The sequence below is a fragment of the Marmota flaviventris genome, chromosome 9 (genome assembly GCF_047511675.1).
Source record: "Marmota flaviventris isolate mMarFla1 chromosome 9, mMarFla1.hap1, whole genome shotgun sequence".
Lineage (NCBI taxonomy): Eukaryota > Metazoa > Chordata > Mammalia > Rodentia > Sciuridae > Marmota > Marmota flaviventris.
In genome coordinates, this window is record NC_092506.1 from 127,393,523 (window position 1) to 127,420,091 (window position 26,569).

Sequence of the window (26,569 nt, forward strand, 5' to 3'; positions counted from 1 at the left end):
AGTCTGGACATGGGGGTTCAGTGCCAAATTAATGAATTTTAGATGGCTACAATTATCTTTGTACTGAAAGTCACTATATAATAGGAATTAGGCCATGAAATGAAGAAAACTATTAGCAAGTTATCATGAATATATGCATCAAATTACAGATGAAATCAACTGTGGTTTTGCTGCAATTCACCACATTAGTCCCAATTTATGATGATGACAAATAGATGCTTTTAAAGAGGTGGACAAGACATGAATGAAAACAAACAAAAAAATATATCAGGACAGTTATTTTCAGATTTATGTTAAACTTAAATGACTAAAAATAAATTTACCAACTATAAATATACAAAAATATATTGAAGAAAGTCTATTACAAAATACAGCATCTACATTTCAGTTCAACTGTAAAATCTGGAATGAACTGTAAAAGTAACTAATTTATTTGAAACTAGGTATGAGCATGTCCATTATGTGTTTCATTGTGATCTTCAAGTATAGCAACAAGAAGACATTAAAATTGTTATTCAGTAATGGGATGTAGCTCATTGGTAGAACATGTGTTTAGCATGTGAAAACTTTGGGTTGAATTAATAGCACCAAAACTAGATATTCTTTCAGCATTATTGAGACCATATTACTAATGTCAGCATATCAACCTACAAAAAAAACTTAACTCAACCTCTTAAATCTTTATAAGAAACAATTTCTTAAATTGAAGGTTCTGTTAGGCCCAAGTTTTTAAAATTTTCTCCTTTTTAAATATTAAAATTCATTTTAACTAAGTCTTTTGTGTTTAGTTGACACATGAGTACCTATAGTTATTTTAAAATATGTACACAGTGTGTAAGAATCAGAGCAGGGAAATTGGAATACTCAGCACTTCAAACACAGACTGGTTGTGCTGCAAATGAGGTCTAAGTTATTTTTGCTGGACAACAGGTTGTAGTTCTGTGTTGATACAGAAACACATTCATAATATCTACATTTTTATATTCATCAAGATTCAACATTTAGCCATAAGCAGATATCACTTTGAGTGATAAAGATATCTTGCTTGATACTTACTTCTTCTGCTTTATCCTTTCCATATTGATCCAGTTGTTCTTTTAAATGATTAGTTTCATTGATTAATTACAAATATTTGTTTTCCAGCATGAGACGATATCTGTCATTCTAAGCTTGAAGTTTTTTATAACATCATAAAATTGGGTTTGGACATTAATAATTTCACCTATTTTATTTTCACCTTTGTTCTGATAGTCATGCAATTGGTCTTCACGCAATGTAGTTTCTCTTTGTAGTTTAGATACCTTCTCTTTAGAAGCTTCCTGCTTTCTGAGGTGTTCATTCCTTTTTCTTTCTTCATTTTGATACCTGTGTTCCATCTCCTTCAGTTGGCACTGTCTTTGTTTTAGGTGTCTGTTTACTTGATCTGTAGCCAAAGTCATTACTCTTGTCTGATGCAGCTCATTTTCTAGGTCACTTGTTTTTACTTTAGACTTTGGAATCTGTTGGGAAGAAATCTGACTACTACCGTTTAGGTTAGATACATCAATATTATTTTTTTCCTGTGAACTAAAGTCTTTATCTCTGCCTCTCTGGAAAGCAAGTTCTAGATTTCTTTTTGGTGTTGGACTTTCACCATGATTGGGTGGAGCAGGACCAGATCTGGCAGGGTGAGATTTGACATCTGTTTCTGTTCTTTCTGTGCTTTGTTTTTCACTCTCAGGTGTGAAATTTTGCAATGTACTCTCAACTTTCCAAATACCCAACTGTTCATTGTCCTGAAATATTTCCATAAGTGTTTCCTCATTCAATTTTTGTGTCCATGGAAGGCTGGTATTCTTTTCTCTTAAAATTTCAGTATTCTCAAAGCACTTCTTTTCCTGGTTCTGATATTTTACTGTGTCTATTCCCAGTCTCTTCATAGAGACCTCATCCTTCTTCTTGTGATATTTATGCAATAGCTTGTTCTCTGTCCCATCAATAGGAGAAACCTAAATAAAACCAAGGATACATTTAGCTAGCACTCAATAAAATGATGTTTCATAATTTTCACTGAAATTAAAGGAAAACCTGTATATTTATATGGTGAAAGGGTTTCAATAAATAGATACCCACAGAAGAAAAATTAGATGTAAACTTCTGAGCTTATAAAAATATAAATTCCCAAGAGTTCAAAAGTTAATTCAAGAAGATGGATCTATGAGAGTAAAAGAAAATTACAACTTAAAGAATGTAATAACTGCCAGGTTCAGGGGCTTATGCTTGTAATACCAGTGTCTCAGGATACAGAGGCAGGAGGATCACAGGTTCAAAGCCAGTCTTCAGCAATTCAGTGAGACCCTGACTCATTCATAAATAAATAAATAAATAAATAAATAAATAAATAAATAAATAAATGGCTGGGATGCATCTCAGTGGTTGAGCACCCTGGTTCAATTCCTGGTTATAAAAAAAGAAAAAAAAATAAATCAAGATTGAAAATATCTGCATTATACCAGAATGAAAGAATAGATTAAGTGATTAGTTAGTTTGCCAATGTAAAAAAAATAACTTTGCAGAAGAGAAGTGACAGAGAAAACCCCACACATATAGTTATCTAATACTAGACAAACACACTATAAAACATGCATTGGGGAAAGGATAGGTTCCTCAACCAATTGTGCTGGTAAAACTGAAAACTCATATGTCGTAGGATAAATTTAGCCCCTATTTCTCGAAAACAAAGTGGATCAAGGACCTAGATAATAGATAAAAGACCCTAGACCTATTACAAGACTAGACAGGCCCAGCACTCCATCTTGTCAGTGTAGGAACTGAATTCCTCAAAAAGACACTTAAAGCACAAGAAGCAAAATAAAGAATCAATAAATGGGGTGGTATCTTTAAAGCAAAGGAAACCATCAAGAATGTGAGTAGACAGCATATAGAATGGTAGAAAATCTTTGTCACTGACATGTCAGATAGAGCATTAATCTCCAGAATATATAAACAACTCGAAAAATAACTCACAAACAAAAAAATAACCCAATCAATAAATGAACAAAAAACTGAGCAAGCACTTCAAAGAAAAATATGTACAAACAGTTAACAAGTATATGAAAAAAATGTTCAACATCTTTAGCGATTAGAAAAATGAAAATTAAAACTACACTGAGATATAAAGAATGCAAGTAACAATAAATGTTGGTGAGAATGTGGGGAAAAGATTCACTCATACATTGCACCAAGCAATTTTTCAGGAAAGCTGTATATAGATTTCTCACAAAACCTGGAAATAAATGACCATTTGACCCAGTTATTCTTCTCCTCAGTGTATACTCCAATGATACTATAGTGACACAGCCACATAAATATTTATAGCAGCTCTTCACAAAAGTTAAGCTGTGGAACCAACCTAGGTGCCTTTCAACACATGGAAGGATAAAGACAATGTGTCATATATACACAATGGATTCAGCTATGAAGAATGAAATTATGGCATTTGCTGGCAAATAAATGGAACTGGACACTGTCATGCCAAGTGAAATAATCCAGTCCTCCAAATACAAAGTCTGAATATTCTCCTTAACATGTAGCTGCTAACACACATAAGGGTGGAGGATAAAAGAATAGAAGTTTGTTGGTTAGACAAAAGTAAATAAAGGTCTGAGAGGGGAGGGGAATATAGTAGAATGAATCTGACATTACATTCCTATGTTCACATATGAATACATGACCGGAAAAACTCTACATAGAAGAAGTTATATGCTATGTATGTGTAATACACCAAAAGAACTCTATTGTAATGTATACCCAAAAACAATAAATAAAAATTAGAATTCACTATTTCTCATGTTGATCCACTTTTAGGATCATATGATCTACCCTTTAACCAGTTAAAAATTCCAAATATTTTATTATGTACCTATCTGTTGGGATGGCTTCAGTGGCAAATAAAATAACATTTAACTTTAAGAAGAATAAGTTTGCAATCTGACACCTCATGTATTCAACCAGACCATAGTAAGAGCCTTAGCTCTACATCTACTGAGACATACAAAAGTTCTCCAAGGTCTTTTCCTAAAAATATTCCTAGCATATTTTGTTTTCTAACATTTTGTAGCTGGGAATGAGAATTGCATCTATTGATAAATGATAAATGTAGGAACAGCATTAAACACATGATCTATATCAATGAACAATGTATCACAATTCTGAAAAGGAGCACAAGGCTAAAAAAATAGGCAAATTGCATGATTTTTCTCCAAGTCTTTTGCCTCTGCTTCTAGTGCTCATCCACAAAGCCAGTTACTTCTGTCCTATGAATGGATAAACACCAAAGAAGGCCTGTGTTTCAAAATACAAATGACAAATAAGGCAAAATGTGTAAGGCTCTACTCAGAAAATCCTGAGATTTCTACTAAGTAGCATTTGTTTCATCTCAGTGAAGATTGAAACATGAGCCAATATAAAATAAAGGAAATAAACAGATCTTATGTATTAGGAACAAATACTTACCAGTAATTTATTTCCAAGAACATATTATGGTATGCCATTTTTTCCAAAGGTGTTTTGTGCTGAAGTAGGAGATTACTTGGAGCAAAGTGTTTATTTCTCTTCTCAAAAGTGAGAAAATGATTTACAAAACCAGAGTATTTGCTGGCCCCATTTTTCCTCCTTACTTAACAGTGGGAGTAGTAATGCACATTAATACAACAAGAGAGCAAAGTAACTTCCCCAAACTAGAAGATCTACTATTAGAAACAAGGGTTTTGAGATCATAGAAGAATCATCTATTCCTCTGGAAAATAATAAAAGTCTTTTCTCTTTATAAGGCTACTCTGAAAGTCGTCATGGGACTGCTGCGGAGAAATACAGTTGAATTAAGAACATTATTTAATTCAATGGGACAAAAATTGCACCCCTCACCTACAAAATATGTACATTATGGTTATAAATATATGGATTTAAAACCCTCTATACTTTCCCATGATTAATAGATTTACTGTTTAACTATGTCACACACACACACACACACACACACACACACACACACTCACTCATTTGAAAACAGAAGAAAATAATTCAGGAAACATTTCCTTTCTGCACATGTCTATCTCTTTTTGTTTGCAAAGATGTGTTACTGAAATTTCATATTGTAAATTCTGGCATTATGTTCTCATGGAAATTGTCTGTAGGTTTCATTTTGTTCTGCTAAAATCTACAAATTTATTTCAGCAAGGTTTTGGCTGTATATCAGCAGGTGACAGAAGTCTAAAAGCATAATTTAAGAGTGGGACCTTCAAGATTAAAAAATAATTCCAAAAGGTAGATTTATTCTTTATGAGTAAATGTCTTACACTTCACTTGCACAAATGACAGATAAATTTGGGTGAGTGAAAACATTTCTTGGGGTGGGGATGTGGCTCATGTGGTAGCGCGCTTGCCTGGCATGCGTGCGGCCCGGGTTCGATCCTCAGCATCACATACAAAGATGTTGTGTCCACCGAAAACTAAAAAATAAATATTAAAATTCTCTCTCCCTCTATCTTTAAAAAAATTAAAAAATTAAAAAAAAATTCTTAAATGCACACAGAAATATAATTGTGAAACACTTTTTAAAAAATGATTTAAATAGGTGCATAGATATTTAGTTTGTATTTTAACATAAAACACATAAATTTGTATTTATGTCAGTGATTAAACTAAACTTCTTCATTCAGAAAACAAATGCTGAACAACTAACAGTTGCTAAATTTTGCTGTAACTAGTTTTGTCATAAATATCATCATTTAATTTTAGAGTCAGATAACATTGTGGGTTTTTTTTCTGGTTTGTCAGATCTTTTTTTTTTAATTTTTTATTGCCAAATAATGAACATTGTGTTTTAAATCAAAATAATAATTCACACCCCACATACCCATGCTTTGGGAAACAGCAGACTGCATATAAATGGAGGTCCTATAAGTCTGTGTTTCATGGCATTGTGGGAGATGTCTGAAGTGTGTGGAAGTACACACACATGATGACTGCATGTTGGTGAAATTGCCAAACAGCACATTCCTCAGACCACATTGCCATCGTTAAGTGAAACATGGCCACATACAATAAGTTAAAGGGATTTTATAAATAATTCAAATGAAATACAGTAAAAATTTGAAACTTTACTGAACGTTCATTTACCTGATTAAAATGATTTATTGCAGTCTCCAATTCTGTATCTATTGTACAAACAGAGATTTCAGCTTGCTTTCTCACTTGATCCTCTTTGTTAAATTCTGCTTCTTTTTCTTTTAATGGGTTCTTATTTTTTTTCATGTAACATATCATCATTTTTTCTCTTCACCTCATCTTCTTTTAAGGTATAACTGAAGTTAATATGGATGCCTTTTAATTGATTTTTGCCAAAAACCAAAAATGTCTTTTTATGTTGTGGCTCTTTGTATGCTGATTTAGTATCTTAATAAAAATTCTATGTTCTCTGAAGCTTTTCTAGTTTAACATTTTAAATTTCTCCTTTAATCTTGTGTAAAACATATATAATTGAAAGTCAATAATAAAAGATTGTTTTGTCATTTGATAAGTTTCTGTTACTAGCAAATCTTTTAGATACCACAGAAAAGGAATTTAGAAATGATTTGGTAAATTGACAAGTTTAAGGTAATTTTTTTTGCACAATCGTATGTCCTCCCCAGTTAAAAAGATAATTTCATGTCAAATAAGTTTTAAAGACATTGTTTATATACAAACTTATGAATTCAGTAGTAATATAATTTATCTTCATAAAATATGTCAGGTATACCTATAATTGGCTTACAGTGTAACAGCATATTCAGACATTCTTATTTCAATATGTGTCTTTGGGGGCTGGGGCTGTAGCACAGTGGTAGAGTGTTTGCCAAGCATGGGTAAGGTGCTGGGTTTGATCCTTAGCACCACATATAAATAAAATAAAGATATAAAAATATGTATCTTTTGTGTTACTATAACCGTGAACTGGGATAAATAATCTAATACCTGTTATTATACTTTTTATGTTTCTTTTATGGTAACACTCTCAACTTACTTTTTGATCATTATGTATTTTACAAAAAACTCAAAATCCATTTTTGAACAAGATGGGACCTAATATTTAATCCAATAATGAAGAGTAATGTTCTACAACAGATGAATGCATACAAAAATATGTGCGTGTGTGTGTGTGTGTGTGTGTGTGTGTGTGTACACACAATGGAATATAAGACATAACAAAAATAAATTTATGTCAACATATAGTCTACTGTCATGTATACCTAAAAAACATAAAAAGTATATGTCCTTTCAATATAGAAATATGAACAAATTTATGAATGAGAATGAATTTGAATAAAAAAATAATCTGTTTTCATTTCATTTTTTAATGAATGTTAATGTTAGAAGTGTAGCCGAGTGTCTAGCTCAGCACTAGCACATCACACTAGTAACACAAAACCTTGAGTTTGATCCCCAAAATCAGCCTAAAAACTATAAATGTATAATAACATGTTTCAGGGCAGTGAAAAATGCCTCACTTGTGGAATACAAACTTTCTTGAGAGAAATTTAAAAATCCTGTAATCTTTTTAAAGTTTCCCAACTTTAACCAAATAACTCTATATTGAATTTTTTTTTTCAAAAGTAAAGAGAAATATAGAAAGTTATTATTTTTCTTTTCTTCTCATCCCCAACTTTGGTACCAGGGGTTGAACAAACAGAAGCTAAATCCCTTAGCTACATCTCAAGGTCTTTTTCATTTTTTTTTTTTTTTTGGAGACAAGGTCTCATTAATTTGCTTAGGACATTGCTGCTAGGTTGATGAGGATTATTTTGAAATTTTGATCCTCCTATCTTTGTCTCCCAAGCTGCTGGAATTATAGGCACATGCCATGGTATCTGAGTAGGAAATGATTTTTCTATAAATGATATTTCTTGAAATATTAATTGTAATAAAAAGTTAAAAATATAAACAAATAACAATCCCAAATTATGCTTGTTAAATAAATAGATTACTAGCAGATGGGGTTCCATAGAGCCATTAAAATTGTGATGGGGAAAAATATGAACTTAGTTTTTAGAAGTAATCACATTTAATAATATGCTATCATATTTGTAAGAATTTTATAATTTATTCACGTTTTCTCCTTTGCAAAGTGCTGACAGATGAGGCAGTTGTTAAAAAAATTTTGTCCTTCTTATTTTACTGGATTAAAGGAAAAGATTCCACTCCTTCTTTCTATCTAGGATATAATACCTCAAATTGTGGAGCTGTTGTTTCAATTCTATATTTTCTTGCTTAAACTCTGATACCCTCTTTTTTAGCTCATGAATCTCATTTTCCAGTTGTGCATTTTTTTAACATGTAGTGAACACTGTGTGCAGTGACTTTTTTTGCTTTTTATTATTCTTTGAAGTGATAGAACTGCTTTCTGGGTTTTTGACAGGCTAACAGAATCTGTCAGAAAAAAGAAGATAGAAATAAAATATGTGACTAATTTAAATATATGAATGCTGTATATTTCACATGCATTATTCATACACTAAAGCAATGAGTGCATAAAACATATGACACAATATGCTGAACTCTGAAGATATAGCAGATGAGATTAGACCCCTATTGTTCTTTAGCTTAAAGTCTAATGGAGAAGACAGACACACAAAAAAGATGATTATAATTTTAGACAGATGATATTAGAAAAGAGGTTTGTGATCTAATACATAAATCTGATCTATAGAAAAGATTCCCTGAGGAAAATGAAAATACACTGAGAAATGAACAGAAAGCAGGTAGAATGTGAAGAACATTATTCTTTCCAACATAAAAATTCAAGTTTTCCAACTCCCCTGTGGTCTATACTTGTCTTGTACAGAAACTAAGAGGGACACTCACACTATAACCTGCTTCTGGACTTTGGTCTTGAAAGAGACAACTCTTTATCTTTCTTGCTTTTTCTTTATTCCATGTTTACTAGGTTCATTTCTCCCAGTATTAGAATATATCAGCACTCATGTTATAAATCAATATTCTATCCAAAGAACTGTTTAGAATATGTTGTTCTTACCATGGACATGTCCATCTTCTTTCTCTTTTGCTTTATGATGTTTCTCTCCAGATGAGTGAGAAACACACATCTGTGGATGATCCTCAGAAAATACCTGCAAAATAAAGGACCCCAATGAGCTGCATGAAGACTTCACTATCACTCTTTTAGACATCACCCAAATTTTGGTCTTGAAAGCAGCTAACTAACATGTAGATAACTACAGACTGAGCAGTCATACTTTCCATAGGGTGTTTTAGCATTGGGCTCCAGATGAAGCTGAACACTTATCTTCCAATGGCTCCTGATTTGGTAAAATCAGGGTGGATGTCATAGAAAAGGCATTCCTTGACAACATGCTAACAAAGGTGTATACACCCCAAAGGACGGGAGGAATGATATTCATTGTAACTCATCCGACTTTGCATTCACCATCAAATGTGAGAAGGCTTTCAAGTCTTATTTTAATGAATTTTGAGGAGTATGTTTCATATTAAATAGGATTCCACTTTTTAAACAATGAACTAACAAAGTTTTTGTTTGAAAATATGAGACTTAGTTGTTCAGTTGGGGATTTGACACTGAGATATGGCCCCTGCCCAGGATACATCCCAAAGGGAAAGCTGTAAACCCAAGGACCTACATAAGCCAGCCAAATAAAATAAATCTAGATGTGTGCTAAATCTCACACCAGGAATGTTGGAAATGTGAGAAAAAAGATGAGACAGCATCTCTAAATTCCATCATTCCCCCATTAATGCACACAAATACATTTCTTTAATATACTAAGACATTTTGATAAAATTATTCAACATATTGACTGAATTTTCTGCAAGGATGAGAAACAAAATGAAAAGGTCACAACAGGGAAAAAAAAATTAATACATATAGAAAGACAGAAATTGGGTCAACATACCTTATACACAACCAGAGATATAAAAAATTGTGCTATATATGTGTAATAAGAATTATAATGCATTCTGCTGTCATTTACTTTAAAAAAATCAATTAAAAATAAACAAAAAAAAACAAATAAACATTAACTAGGATGTAAAGTTTATATATATATATATATATATATATATATATATATATATATATATATATATATATATATAAACTTGTAGCAAATAACTACTGATTTTCACTAGAATTTTGAGCCTTTGACAACATCACCCTTTCACATGAATGCAGTCAGTGACCATTACCATTCATAACCCAGGTGGTTATTCGTCAGTCTCAATTTTAGTCTCAACTTTTTATTTTTCAAAATGTCTATGCAATTGGAAGCACAAGCAACATTTAGAATTGTTTTGCCTCCATTACATAGTAAATTTAGCTATAAGTTGGCAGGACTACTAATGCTATTTTCAGATTCTAACCAGTTCAGAGTGGTTTTAGATGTAATTAGTAATATATAATACCTGAATTCCAAAAAACTATTTAAAAGGTATTTTCATTTGGCCTCCTTTACTTTCCTCAAAAAAGAAAAACAAGAGGAAACAGGAAGAAATGCTTTATATGTTGGCATACCTGAGACTGGGTACATTGAGCATCATCAAAACTTTTGTGCTCCTCCTCTGAAGTCATGTCAATATGAGTCTCTGCTGATAAATGAATACATTTACTCACATTCCTTAGAACTTCATTAGAAAGAGTGAACATCAATCCAAATAGAAAAGGGTAATTGTAACACCAAAACAACTTAATATTCCCAAATATGATTTCCAATTAAGTTTAATATTTGGTGAATAATTACTGGTTTCAACTTTCCACAGTTTTTCTTTTTTTCTTTTTCTTTGTTTGTGTATACACCTTGGGAGTGGATCCACAAACTTATGCATTCTTGTCAAATACTCTACCACTTAGTTCTATCCCATGGCCAGTTTAATTGTCAACTGGAGTCCTCTGAGTGGACTGAATACAGCCATCCTTCAAGGCTTGGACTTCCAAGTAGTTGTGAATAAAGATGTACCCATTTGCACCCAACAAACATTGAGTTCTCAGGGAGTATTTTTTCTTGATCCAAATCCTCAACACACATCTTATAGAGACATGACAGGATACAAGGTTCAGTGCAAACAATATTGCCAAGATTTGTCTACTCAAGATCAATGAAATTTGCTCAGAAACAAGCTTGAAAATACACATGGAAAGAAGGGCTGATTCTGGGAAAATGATACTATAGAGTAAGCTGCATTCTAAGCTGCACTATTGCATGGAGACCAAAGAGTTGGTGAAGAGCTTCTCAGCAAAGTGAGTGAAAGAGGGATTTTATTCAAATCCCTAAAATTTCTGAACACTGAAAAGGTCCAGAGATTCAGTAATCTGTGGACCATAAACAAAAAAAGCCTACAACCTGCATGCAAATATCAGTGCATATCTGCCTCAGACAAAGGGGGAGAGAAGAGGAAGTTGCATTCTAAGTTGTACCATGATGTGGCCTGCTAAGGAGAAACCTGAGATCAAAAATATTGCTTAAACTGATCTGACCAAAGGTGCACTATGCACTGGTGCTTAAAAAGCATGCTCTTCTCTCAATGGGTGATGGGAGTGCTGAAGCCATAGCCATCCTCGGAAAGAGTGCAACAGTGGTTTCTTTGATTCAGTTCTTCTAAACAACACACACACACACACACACACACACACACACACACACACACACATGAGGATCCTGGAAGTGCCTATGAAGGGACCTACACTGTGCCTGATGGAAGGTAGAAAAAACTGGTGCAGGTTAGACTATACCCGTGTGACTCCGGTAAGAAGGGCAAAGGGGAACCTATGTGTCTGGAAGATAATGTGACCAGCTGAAGTGTCAGAGAAAATGACCTAAGAAGGCAGAGAAAATGTGCCCCCAGGGATGGTGTTTTTTTCTGGCTACTCACCCCTCAAAAAGACAGGTGAGAGGTGAGTAGTCAGAGAGCAGGAGATGGTGAGAGCATGAAATGCTGTAGGCCCACACAGATAAAAGTATGAAATAGGTCAGGATTTTTCTCAGAATAAAGGGATAGGTGAGGCCTAATGCCAGAGGACAGTTGAGGCAGAGGAAAGGTATAAAGATACAGCATGAGGCTTGGCTCATGTCAGGAAATATTTCTAAGAAATTTCAGAAGGTTGACCTTTCACATTCTAAAGAGATGCTTGGTAGCTAGTTCACTCCAAAGGCTGGAAATAGGGAGAATGTAATAGTATGATATGTAGGGGAAACAATTCAGAATTGAGGGGATATTCCCAGAAACACAGAGGAGAGATAATTTTCTGTGACTAATGATGACATTGTGAGGAAAATCCTCCCACCTCTTTGGGAAAACCACCTTGCATGTGAGAAAAACTGGTAGCATTTCAAGTGTTTTAACATTGTGTTCCCTGAAGTGTTGTAATGTAAAACTTACCCAATTTGACTGTCTTTTCTTTCAACTTGCCTAATCCTTTCCGTGATGAATCCCTAGAGGCTGAAAAACAAAAGGGGTATATAATCAAGCAAAGTTGAAGAGGACAAAACAACTCATACATTACAGATGCCTCCACATACATCTGAGGTCTATGGTTCAGATGTGCTAAAAATTATGCTATCTCCTGGGTTTCTGTGCTGGCTGGTTTGGCTGACAACAATCATGTGACTAAAATCTGCCAAAGGAATTTTGTGAATAGGTTTTGTGAAACATGCTGTTCATTTCACAAACCTGAGATTATTTGTCCAATGACCATAAATAAAACAGACAAGGAAACATATACCAATACAAAGATACAGACTGATGGAGAATCCAACAATCCTTTAGTGGAGAAGCAAAGAAGGTCCCTAAGAGATTCAATGGCAAAGGTGAAGTCAAAACAAAAACAAGCCATAGAACCTATCTTACTGAAATACTATTGAAAAGATTTAATCTTTATAATTTTAAATATGTATATATTTACTGAATTTGTCCTTTCATTTTTGTTTAGTAAGGCCAAAGCTTTGTTCAGATCCCAGGGAAATGTTAGGTTCATTTCTCAACAAAGATATCTGAAGGAGTCAGTTGAAATACATATTTTGACACTGAAAGCTATGACACCTATTGTTGGTTTCTTATATTCAGGTGGGATGCTGGTTCCTCTTGTGCATCCTCTATTCCTGTATTCTCTGGTTTAAACACATTAGATTTTCATGATCCCCTTGTGTGAGAACAGATAGTTTCCACATCTAAGAAATAAGGTTTGATTGGTTTAAATTTTTGAGACATAAAAATTTAAAAGGAAAGTTGAAATGGAAGAGCACAGCTTTATCTGATAACAGTAATACATTATTACACACAAATCACACGCATATATGACAAAGATTTGGGATATTCAAAGAGTAAACTGTATAAAGAGTTCTGTTTACAAATGAGTTTGGTTTGCTGTGACTTGCCAGTGTTTTAAGTGTATTCATAAAAGGCCAGGCCTATCAAAAAATTATAATTAGCTTTTGAAGGATGAGGATGTAGCTCAGTAATGAAGTGAATTTCTAGAATGCCCATGATCAAAATTTTATTTTCAGGCAAATAGGAAAGAAATTCAGAAAGTAATTATGTAAGGAAAAAATACAGGGAGGGAGGAAAGGGAGAAGGAAGGAAGGAAGGAAAGAAGGAAGGAAGGGAGGGAGGGAGGGAGGGAGGGAGGGAGGGAGGGATGAAAGAAGAGAAAGAGCAGAGCTGTCATTAAAAACCACGAATGATTCTGAAATGCAATTTTGCTCCTCAGAATGACTCAATTTAATCCACAGCAAGCAATATGTCTGATAGGTATGGAGAAAATATGGTCATGGCTGGAATCTTTCCTCAACTTACAAGCCCCTCATGATTCAAATGATGGACAAGTTACAATCTCTCACATATTGTGAAAGATAGATATACTGATAGCCCCTGAATTGCATGCTCTCAGTTTCCCCATCATTCCCTCCAAGATTAACCAGCTAACTTATTTTGTTTCTTCCACATTTCACCTTCCCAGGAACTTTTCAAAAGCAACATCTTGATCTCTGGTCTTGATTCTTTATATTTTCCATTTTGTCTATGAATTATCCCCACTCTTTATTTTTCTTTTCTTTTCTTTTTTTTAGTTGTAGATGGACACAATGTCTTCATTTTATTTATTTATTTATTTGTTTGTTTGTTTGTTTATTTATTTATTTATTTATTTATTTATTTATTTATTTATATGTGTTGCTGAGGATAGAACCCAGTGCCTCATGCATGCAAGGCAAGCACTCTACCACTGAGCTACAACCCCAGTCCACCACTCTTTCTTAATTCCCAATTTAAAGATTAGATCTAAGAAATATAAATTCTATACTTTTAGTTCTTATCACTTGCCAAGAGACAAGATCAGAATAAAAACTAGATGTATGCAATAACTTTATTACATTTGATGTTCCAGGGGCTCTGCATTTAGTTTTGCTAAAAGGAAATCCTTTCCTGACCTCTTTACATGGTGGCTGACAGATAGTGATCATTGGAATCACCTTACATGGAAGAAAACATAGATGTGCAGGCCAGGTAAGTCGGAGTATGCATTTTGAATAGGGATCCCCACAGATGATCTATTAGAGTCTGAGAGTCTGAGTCTGCACTTAGTCTGCTTCTCATTTCCCTGCCTTCAAATGCCTTACAATAATAGAGCCAGTTTTCCACCCAATAATGTTCCCAAACCTGAATGATGAGAAGAAGCCCTTTCTCCTTCATTTACTCACTGTATTCTCTCTGCTTTTCTCAGTGTCTATTCTCCCTTCTCCTTTCCAAATTGTCCAAAGAATATTTTAAAAACCTATGAATTTAGTTATCAGTCCATAAAAATTTGCACATTTTTCCACTTCCCATACTTCTGTGTCTGCCTTCTGTGCTTCATCCCAGGTAGTGGCAAGAATGTCTGATATAGGTATTTTTATTTTTTCTTTGTTTTAATTACAATATTGTTTTATATAAATTTATGACCAGACACATGGATTTGTGAACATTTCACTTAAACCCAAATAATATTCAGAAAAAATTCTGCCCGAATCACAAGGATAATATTTATCTACATGTTATCCTGAATTTTAATGCTATTTTCAGATTTATAACCAGTTAAATTCTATTAGGTTTCAATATTAAATTATCATCTTTAGATTTCAAACCACTGTTATGAAAGGTAATCAAATTTGCCCATATTGACTTTCTTAAAACAAGGAATACAGTAAGAAATCAGAAGTTTTAAAAATATATATCTGAGTGAACACACCTGTGGCTGCTTATTTTTGGTGTCATCAAGACCTTCCTCCTCTTCTTCAGATGATGAGAACCAAAGTGGTTCAGCTGAAAAATGTATGTAGATTTACGTAAACAACTTAGAACATTTAGAGAGAATGATAGTCTGCCAAAAATAAAAAGTAATAATAAGCTTGAATTTTAGGTGCTATTACCTTTTTAACTGTTTATTGGTGGGGTATACTTGTGTGTACTCAGTGATTTAACCCTAGAACATTGCAACATTGGCAAGAGCTTTGCCAGAGTTGTATATTTGTTTATTTTTGGAAACTGGGTCTCTCTAAAGTGTTTGTTTTGGCCTGAGACTTGCCATGCTCTTGTCTCAATCTCCCAATAGCTGTGTTTAGAGGTGATCCACTGTACCCAGTAGAGAATTTTTTTCAGGTAATGTTTTTAGTGGTATAAAACTTCAACAGTCTACCTGAGGAGACACTATATATCATCAGGTTTAAGAAACAAGAATATCTCAAAGGTATATCCACTCAAGATGAATTAAAATTTGCCAGAATTAAATTTTAAAAACACTATAGAAATGTGGGGATACACACAATTTGGTATTATCTTCCCCATAACAGTAACTTTTTAAAACAACTATTCATCAGTAGTCATTTCCACAGTGACTTAGACTCTCTCTACTGTTATCAATGAACATCTTGCATATGCAAAGTTTTTCTACATTACTCTAAAAAATGTGTTCTTCTGTAAGACTTAGTCTGTTCAGTCCTGCATGATTATCAATCTCCTTGTCATAAACTGCTTTTTACCCCTTGATGTATCTCAGCATTTCAGCCACTGTTCAACTGAATATCTACCAGTTGACTTGTAAATTACTCCTTCCCCTGTATAGCCCTTTGGCTCCTGAACTTAAGACATCATTTATATCACCTTAACATCAACAGTATATTTGAACCGAGAATTATTATGTTCCCTATGAGAATAGAGTAAAAAGGTGCCAGGAATAATGGCTTTCCTAGAGCTAGGATTCAGCAGAGACTAAAGGAATGAGGTTACCAGTAAGAGGCAGAAAATGGGGAAAGCTTAAAAGGCTGTAGCTAGACACAGAGTGAAGCATTAAATGGGTCAGTATTTGTCTGAAAATATCGGGATTGGTGAGGAGCCATCAAGATGACAGTAAAATTAAGGGAAAGGATAAAGTGTTAGGCTGAACTCATGAAAGATTTCTGGGTAATTTTAAAAGCTGGCCTTTTATCTTCTAGAGAGGTTTATAATCACATTTGCATTGTAGCTAGATGGCTCCAAATGCTGAAGATAGGATGAGTGTGGAGAGCATATGCATGAGCAGAAATGAATAAGAAGGTGGCAGGTGTGCCAAATAGAGGGAAGCAGGCCAGAATGGAAAAAAAAAATGTTCCATGAAAAATAGAGGATATATCATTTTCTGGGACCAGTGTAGAATGAAGTTCCATTAAGTAATAAAGGACAAAGCTGGGTCTCTGGAATAAGAGGCTCTGTACTGTTACACAAGGTTTCAAATGACATGTAGAATAAAACACACCAACTGTTTAAGTTCTTTGGATTTACCATGTAATATTTGAATTTCTCATTTTTGTATGTTAAGGGACTCATTTTAGTGCTTGGGGGTCAGTTTCCTGAATTTTGGATTTACCCAAACTTCCAATTAATAAGAGAAAAAGCTTTGTGGCAGAGCCACTGCTTAGCATGCCAAAGTATCTGTGTTCAGTCCCCACCATTGAAAAGTAAACTAAAAACAAAAGCAAACAAAAAAAGAAAGAAAAGCATGAAGAGGGAATATATAAAGTGGTTTGTGTAAGTATTTTTGAATTTACAACTCTGGATCAATAAAAATCATAAAAGAGTAATTTCCTAAAAATACTCTATTAGTTTTATAGAAAATGAATAATATAAAGAATACACAATAATACTTTGTATGGTTTAATACAGAGATAATCAAAACTGATGAAGGACATAGAATCCACAGCTGCATAAAGTACAACACGGGTTCAATGTAATTATTCAATAAAGTGGGTATTATATTAGAATTGAAATTAAATTTTAATTGGGTCTTATTTCACACACTATACTTAATCTCTGGGTTCAGACACATATTTTTATTTTAATCTCCCAAGATTTGGAAATTATTGGCAGCTATGCAATAAGTTTTTATAAAATTTTGGAGGAAAATAGGGCCTCATAATTCACCTAACAGGTATAAAAATTCTGGGAAATTTAATTTTAAAAATGTCTGAGATAAAGATTTTTTTAGAAATCATTTATTTGTGACTTTAAAGATGTAATTTTAAACTTGTATGCCAATATAGACACTGGAATGTGTATGTATGTGTGTATGTATGTGTGTGTATATATATATATATATATATATATATATATATATATATATATATATATATATATATATATATTACCTGATTTGCATATCCTTTCTTCTGTTGTCCCCACTGTATTCTTTTGAAGAAAACACCTCCTGTCTAAGATAGGCTGTATGGTGTATGGGTTTGGAAAGTAGATATTAAATACATGTTGTACATTTTATACTATACACAGTTAATAATTCAAGATAATATAGAAGTTTATAATTACCTTCACAACAGGATGTGTGAAATTCTGAAATACTGAAAAGCAAAAGGGATACACAATCCACAAAACATGAATATGACAAAATCACCCACACCTTCCTGCTGAATTGACATGGAGTCAAGTTCCATGGGTTAGCTTTGATAAATAATATTTTAGCATTTGGACTTCTGTGTTTGCTGTTTTTTGTTGAGTACAGCAGCGTGATTCAAATATATTGAAGAAAAACATCCAATATTAGTTTAATTAAGCATAGAGTTAGGTTTTCAAAAGTGAGATTACAGTTCCAATTACCACAAATATAATAGGGAATGCACACATACCAAGTAAAGGTGCGGATTGATTGAGGGAATGGGGATATCTAATCAGAGGAGCAAAGGAGAAACTTTGGGGCATAAATATATAAAATAAAGAAAATAATTTAACAGCAGGTATGTTTAATGTAGCCTATCACAATCATTTAATTAACTTTATTACAGGTATGTATCCTGTTCCTCCATTTGTCCTACAATATAGTAAGTCCAAAGTTGTGATAACTTTCAAGTGGAAAGTATAATTCATTTGCATTGAGGAAAGTTCTGAGAAATGATCAGCTTTGGTATACACTTATTAAAATAATCATTTTTCCATACCCATGGAGGACAGTGGTGTATCTTCTTTTAATATATCCTCTGGTCTGAGCCACTCTAAGTTTCTTGATTCATTCATTTGAGAAGACATAGGGACTGTATCTAATAAATAATTTTTAATAAGCATAAAATATTAATATATGGTAATCCAAAGGGGAAAAGTGAACTGAAATGTAAAATAATTATCAGACATGAATAACCTTTTATATTTCAAATTCATTAGCATATATACAAAAAATAACAGCTTTGGTATTCAACAAATTAACCTAAAGAGTCTGCTGTTTACAAAATGAGCCTTGTTTGATATAACTTCTTAGACTTTCAAAGATTTTCATAAAATATCTGTCATATCAGAATACTAGCTATTTAGAGAAAAGGACTTGGCAGAGTAATTGAGTGCATTCCTAGCATGCCCAAAGCCATGGTTTCATTAAAGAAAAAAACTAATTGTCTTTTAAAATGCCCCATGTTTATTAAATGCTATGTTTCTGATCTCAAATACTGGTATCCATTCTTCCCTATACTTGGTAGTTATGCAGCAAAGGAATTAAAGTGGCTGGTTGCCCCAGTTCTAACAGTTTCCCCTGCTTAAAACCATCTCTGGACCAGTAATTCTCACTTTTGTTTGAAGGCAAATATAGTGAAACCAGCTGAAATGCATTACCTCAGTCTCCTTATTATTACCTTCAAAATTACCTAGCTAATTTTACTCCCTCCTCACTACCCCCTCCCTTTGATTTTTAAAAGCTATCTCTAGATCTGTAGTCTTGATTCTTTTTGTTGTTGTTGTTGTTATTTAGATTATTCCCACTACTTTTTTCTTCCCAATGCAGTAACTGTATCTTAAAAATACAATTTTTTAGGAGCTGGGTTTTGGCTCAGTCTTAGGGCGCTTGTCTAACACATGTGAAGTACTGGGTTTAATCCTCGCACTATATAAAATAAATAATATAAAGGTATTGTGTCAATTTACAACTTAAAAAATCTTTAAAAAATACAATTTGGGGGCTTGGATTATGGCTCAGCTGTAGAGTGCTTGCCTTGCATGTGCAAGGCTCTGGGTTCGATCCTCAGCACCACATAAAAATAAATAAATAAATAGATAGATAGATAGATAGATAGATAGATAGATAGATAGATAAATAAATAAATAAATAAATAAAGTTATTGTGTACAACTACAAAAATATTTTAAAAAATACGATTTCTGTTTCATCCATTTGTTTTTCCCCTTTGCCAACAGACATAATGAAAAACAAAGCAAGATTTATGCTGTAATTTAATATAGTTATGCCATGAACTAAGACACAATGGCTCTTAATTTAGATTTTCTAAAGGGCAATTCATTCAACTGCTCTTGCAAATCAGAATGTAGTCTGTGGATCAAGGAGCATTGGAAGCATCTTTGAATGTATTCAGGATGTAGAACCAAAGACCTGCTGAGTCAAAACATACATTTTGTACATGGTCCCCAACATATGATTGAATAAAATTTGAGAGTTCTTATGCATGCTTAATCTTCTACCAATTCCTCTAACTTAACATGCCTATTTGTTGTTTCTTTTTGCTTTGTTATTTTGTTATTGGGACTGGGGATTGAGCCCATGGGTTTCTAACTACTGAGCAACATCCACATCACTTTTTATATTTTATTTAGAGAAAGGGTTTTGCTGAATATCTGAGGGCCTTATTCAGTTACTGAGCTGGCTTTAAAATAAAAATTATTTCTCCGTCTTCAGCCTCCAGAGCCACTGGGAATATAGGCATGCAACATGTGCCTGGCCATTTATTTCACCTATTTAAAATTCTCCCTATTTTGTACTCTAATTTGTAGATGTATTAGAAGTCATAATCTTTCCAAGGAATGTTTTATCAGGCCATCATCAATGTGCATCTGCTTATTTTTTTCTTTTTCTTTCTTACTTTTTTTTTTGGTTGTTTTTGTCTATAGTCTTTTCTCATTCTTCATTTCTGAATAATTCTCTCCCCTTTCTTATGTCCCAACTTTCCTCCAATTTCAGCAGGTCTGGACCTAATAACTCAGCTCCTCTAGGACCACTCCAAATTGCCCTGTGGTTGTAACTTCATAAGATACACTATTTCAACTCCCATACTATTTATTATTTTCATTTCTTCCACTATTAAATCATACTAGTGCTCATGTTTTAAACATGCATTATATCCAATGATTTTATAATGAGTGGTTCTTACCTTCTGTATGTCCATTTATACCATCTTTTTCTCTTTGATGTGCATCACCAAATGAATGACCAACACTATTCTGAGGAAGAATCTGAGAGATAGTCGTCTGGTAAAATTAAACAACTAATGAATTATATGAAGATTGCCTAATCAGTATTCTAAGGAGACCCTAATTTTCCAGATTTGAAATGAATTAGATTTAAAAACTAGAGAAGTGCACATTAAAAATTGAAATATTTTATATCACAGTGTTATATATACTCTGCAAATCAGCCAAATATTATATTCATTTGTCTACTAACTCTATAAAACCAGGATAGAAGAACAATAGAGAACTATCAACACGAGGGCTAGGGTTGTGGATCAGTGGCAGAGTGCTTGCCATGCATGTGTGAGGAACTGGGTTCAAGTCTCAGCACTGCATATAAATGAATAAAACAAAGGTCCATTGACAGCTAAAAGAAGAGAGAGAGAGAGAGAGAGAGAGAGAGAGAGAGAGAGAGAGAGAGAAAACTACCAATAGTACACTAACTGATGTGCATATTTCTATCAGGAAGTAACTTCATTACACCGAACACTACTCATAAATTACCACTAAAAATAAGAGGACCTTCTACCATATATAACATATATACTATATAACATGTATAAAGTGTAAGTTATATATATATATATATATATATATATATATATATATATATATATATATATATATATATATATATATATACACATTTGCTACACATCATTAAACATTTAAAACAATCTAATTATAAGCTTTTTGTGTTGAGACTGAATTATGTCACATCAAATAGAAAAGAAGCCTTGTTCCCACTGTTTTATTTAGGGAAGCAAAGGCTTACAGAAATCTAAATTTCTTTTGGTGAAACTTTTACTGATAGGAAAACTAGTTTAATAAAATGATAAACTGGTTTTTAAAAAGTTTTCTTTCTTTTCCAATACAGTTTCCACAAAGAAAAAAATTACAAAATATTATACTATGGTAAAAAACTTATATGTAGATGCATACAGTGGTTACTGACTACACCCTGAATTTGAGTCACATCAACTAGTGTGTGTTTGGCAAACCTGAGTAAGGGCACGCAGTGGAGTGCAATTACAGAGAGCCAATGAACAGATTAGACGAAAACATATGTTATAAAAGAGTTAATAAAATAATTTAACTGCAGCAGTTTTCAGGAAAAAAACTGGCTAGGTTGAAACTCTTCTCTGGTAGGCTCACACCCTCTATAATCTTAAAAAAATGTATTTTAACTTCCAGTAATGAGTTTCATCCAGTTGGATTCTGCCTGAGATGTCAATGGAGGACAGGTGCACTGCAGATTCTTCTCAGCAGAATCAGAGTGCTTACTCGAGGGACTCCAAGATGGGCACAAATAGAGTGCATCACACCCCATGTACTGCATCACTGCGCAGGTGAATAACGAGTTAGAATGACAAAAAACTATCTTGTTAGGAATTTACAGCAAAATGGGGATGCACTGAAACCTAGAGGAAGGATTTCGAGCACCGAGGTCCAGTAATTGAGTCTCAAACACGAGCCAACTGTGAGACCGGAGATCCAGGCTGACTGATCTGCACGGCCCGCCCCGCAGCTACAGATGGCGGGGCGCCACCAAGAAGCTACCAGCAAGCAGAGAGAAGCGTTGCTACAGATTCTGTGGAATCCTGCCGGCTGTGCCCTCACTGAGCCCAGGGCTGAGTTCGGGATTTCAGACGGGGAAGGAAATGGTCCAGTTCTATCCCCCACAACAGAAACTCCACCAAGGAAGCCAGCGGCCACCATCTTGGAGAGCTGACGTAACAACCACCAGTCTCTAACAGATTGCAACACTAATACAGGTGTGTGTTACTCAACCCATCTACCATACAGCAGGGAATTCTCTCCTAGGCTTTCCGGGGAAGGGATTATCAGAACGAGCCTGCATAAAGACGCAGGGAAAACTAGCAACACCTGACCTCCAACTCCCCCACCCATCAGCGGTGAAAACGAAACCTGTCTTGCCAGCGCTGGGGGAGGGGCCATCGGAAAAAATCAAAACAATAGAGTGCCGGGGTTCCCAATAGCCACCCTCCACACCCAGCAAACAGCAGGCCCAGAGTACAGTTTGAACTGCCGAGAGGCCCTCCGGCGACAGCCCACCCACTGCTGCATGACTGGGCAACTGGAGACCGCCTGCCCGCCAGCAACTGACCACGCGACTGGGCGGCTAGAGATCACCCGTCCGCTGGCGACAGCCTGCCCGCTGCCCACGCAACTGGGCGGCTGGAGACCGCCCGCCCGCCGGAGACCGACAGTGCGACTGGGCGGCTAGAGATCACCCACCTTCTGGCGACCAGGAGCTGAAACCAACCAGAGAGAGTCCAGTCCCACCCCCCGATTCGGACACCCCAGCAAGGATCCTGGGGCCCGCCATAGCAGAGAGCTGACGTCACTGGAGCTTGGCCTTCAGAATTCCTTCCCAGCAGAATCCACTTTAGCAGGCATAGTCTACCAACACAAAGGAAAGACAACAGAGATATACAAAACCGAAACAAATCTATAGGAGAGAGCAGAAATACAGCAATCAAATAGAGCTGGAAAGTAACGTAAACAACATGAAAAAACAAGAGAAAAAGGAGTACAAACAATGCAGGACAACTTAAATCTACAGGAGGACCTAGAAGCATCAGAGACATGGATAGGGAAAGAACTCAAGGCATACCTAACTCAGATGGAAAGGAATATTAGAGAAGACATGAGACAGAAAGTTCAAGCAATGAAAGTATATTTTGAAAACGAATTAAACAAACAAATTCAAATGGCAAAGAACGAGCTTTACCAGGAGATAGAGATCTTAAAAAAAAAATCAAACAGTAATCCTAGAAATGCAGGAAACTATAAACCAAATTAAAAACTCAAACGAAAATATTACAAATAGACTAGATCAAGTAGAAGTCAGAACATCAGATAATGAAGACAAAGTTTATCAACTTGAAAAGAATATAGTCATCACAGAAAAGATGCTTAAATCTCACAAGCAATCTATTCAGGAGATATGGGATGTCATAAAAAACCAAATTTTAGAGTCATCGGGATAGAAGAAGGCATAGAGATTCAAACCAAAGTAATATACAACCTATTAAATGAAATAATTCTAGAAAACTTCCCAGAGATGAAAGATGGAATGGATTGCCAAATCCTGAAAGCCTACAGGACCCCAAACATTCAAAACCATAATAGACCAACTCCAAGACATATAATTATGAAGATAGCCAACATACAGAACAAGGAGAGAATATTAAAAGCTATGAGAGAAAGGAGGCAGATTACATTCAGGGTAAACCAATTAGGTTAACGAATGATTTTTCATCACAAACTTTGAAAGCGAGAAGATCCTGGAACAATGTATTTCAAACACTGAAAAATAAGGGATTCCAACCAAGAATACTGTATCCAGCAAAATTAAGCTTCAGATTTGACAATGAAATTAAAATCTTTCATGATAAACAAAAGCTAAAAGAATTCGCAGCCAGAAAACCAGCACTGCAAAGCATTTTGAGCAAAATACTACAAGAAGAGGAATTGAAAAATAATGCCCAAAACTAACAGCGGGAGGTATCTCAGTAAAGGGGGAGGAAAATAACCAAAAAGTAAAAACTAGCCAAACTAAAATAAATAAATAAATAAACATGACTGGAAGTACAAACCATATTTCAATTGTAACCTTAAATGTTAATGGCCTAAATTCACCAATCAAGAGACACAGGCTAGTAACCTGGATCAAAAAAAAAAAAAAATCCAACAACATGCTGCCTTCAGGAGACTCCTATGATAGGAAGAGACATACACAGGCTGAAGGTAAAAGGTTGGGAAAAATCATACCACTCACATGGCCCTCTGAACCAAGCAGGAGTGGCCATACTCATATTGAATAAAATCAACTTCAAACCTAAGTTAATCAAAAGGGATAAAGAAGGACATTATATACTGTTAAAAGGAACCATTCACCAACAAGACATAACAATTATCAAATTGTATGCACCAAACAATGGTGCGGCAACGATCATAAAACAAACTCTCCTCCAGTTCAAGAGTCAAATAGACCACAACACAATAATTATGGGTGACTTCAACACACCACTCTTGCCATTAGACAGATCCTCTAGACAAAACCTGAATAAAGAAACTACAGAAATCAATAGCACAATCAATTACCTAGACTTAACCGACATATATAGAATATATCAACCTTCATCAAGTGGATACACGTTCTTCTCAGCAGCATATGGATCCTACTAAAAGATAGACCATATATTATGCCATAGGGCAACTCTTAGTAAATATAAAGGTGTGGAGATATTACCATGCACCATATCTGATCATAATGGAATGAAACTGGAAATCAATGATAAAAAAAGGAAGGAAAAATCCTACATCACATGGAAAATGAACAATATGTTACTGAATGATCAATGGGTTACAGAAGACATAAAGGAGGAGATAAAAAATCTTAGAGACAAATGACAATACAGACACAACATACCGAAATCTATGGGATACAATGAAAGCAGTTTTAAGAAGGAAATTAATTTCTTGGAGTTCTTTCCTCAAAAAAAGAAAAAAAATCAACAAATAAATGACGTCACACTACACCTCAAAAACCTAGAAAAGGAAGAGCAAAACAACAGCAAATGTAGTAGAAGACAAGAAATAATTAAAATCAGAGCAGAAATCAATGAAATTGAAACAAAAAAAAATTGAAAAAATTGATAAAACTAAAAGTTGGTTCTTTGAAAAAATAAATAAGATCGACAGGCCCTTAGCCATGCTAACGAAGAGAAGAAGAGAGAGAACTCAAATTACTAACATACGGGATGAAAAAGGCAATATCACAACAGACACTACAGAAATATAGAAGATAATTTGAAAGTATTTTGAAATACTTTTATTCCAATAAAATAGAAAAATTGGGAAAAATCATACCACTATATTCCAATAAAATAGAAGATAGTGAAGATATCGATAAATTTCTTAAGCCATACGATCTGCCCAGATTGAGTCAGGAAGACACACACAATTTAAACAGACCAATAACAAAGGAAGAAATAGAAGAAGCCATGAAAAGACTAAGAACCAAGAAAAGCCCTGGACCGGATGGGTATACAGCTGAGTTTTACAAAACCTTCAAAGAAGAATTAATACCAATATTTTTCAAGCTATTTCAAGAAATAGAAAAGAATGAGCTCTTCCAAATTCATTATATGAGGCCAACATCACCCTGATCCCGAAACCAGACAAAGACACTTCAAAAAAAGAAAACTAGAGACCAATACCTCTAATGAACTTGGATGCAAAAATTCTCAATAAAATCCTGGTGAATCGAATACAAAAGCATATCAAAAAAAATTGTGCACCATGATCAAGTAGGATTCATCCCTGGGATGCAAGGCTGGTTCAATATACGGAAATCAATAAATGCTATTCACCACATCAATAGACTTAAAGATAACAACCATATGATCATCTCGATAGATGCAGAAAAAGCATTCGACAAAGTACAGCATCCCTTTATGTTCAAAACACCAGAAAAACTAGGGATAACAGGAACATACCTCAACATTGTAAAAGCTATATATGCTAAACCTCAGGCTAGCATCATCCTAAATGGAGAAAAACTGAAGGCATTCCCTCTAAAATCTGGAACAAGACAGGGATGCCCTCTATCACCACTTCTATTCAATTTAGTTCTTGAAATACTAGCCAGAGCAATTAGACAGACAAAAGAAATTAAAGGCATAAAAATAGGAAAAGAAGAACTTAAATTATCGCTATTTGCAAATGACATGATAATATATTTAACAGACCCA

The 26,569-nt window shown here is 34.3% G+C and overlaps 1 protein-coding gene across 1 annotated transcript in view; it reads right to left on the reverse strand.

The window, feature by feature from the left end:
• Window positions 1-1,118: 1,118 nt before the first annotated feature.
• The window catches only part of LOC139707022 (putative ankyrin repeat domain-containing protein 20A3), a 70,700-nt gene continuing 45,249 nt past the window's right edge, over window positions 1,119-26,569 (reverse strand). The window contains exons 7-11 of the mRNA XM_071617008.1: window positions 22,800-23,030; window positions 20,708-20,804; window positions 12,427-12,486; window positions 10,565-10,635; window positions 1,119-1,988 (exon numbers count right to left, since the gene is read on the reverse strand). Of these exons, the coding sequence (XP_071473109.1) occupies window positions 1,119-1,988; window positions 10,565-10,635; window positions 12,427-12,486; window positions 20,708-20,804; window positions 22,800-23,030 (1,329 nt within the window). The remainder of the gene's footprint in view (window positions 1,989-10,564; window positions 10,636-12,426; window positions 12,487-20,707; window positions 20,805-22,799; window positions 23,031-26,569) is intronic.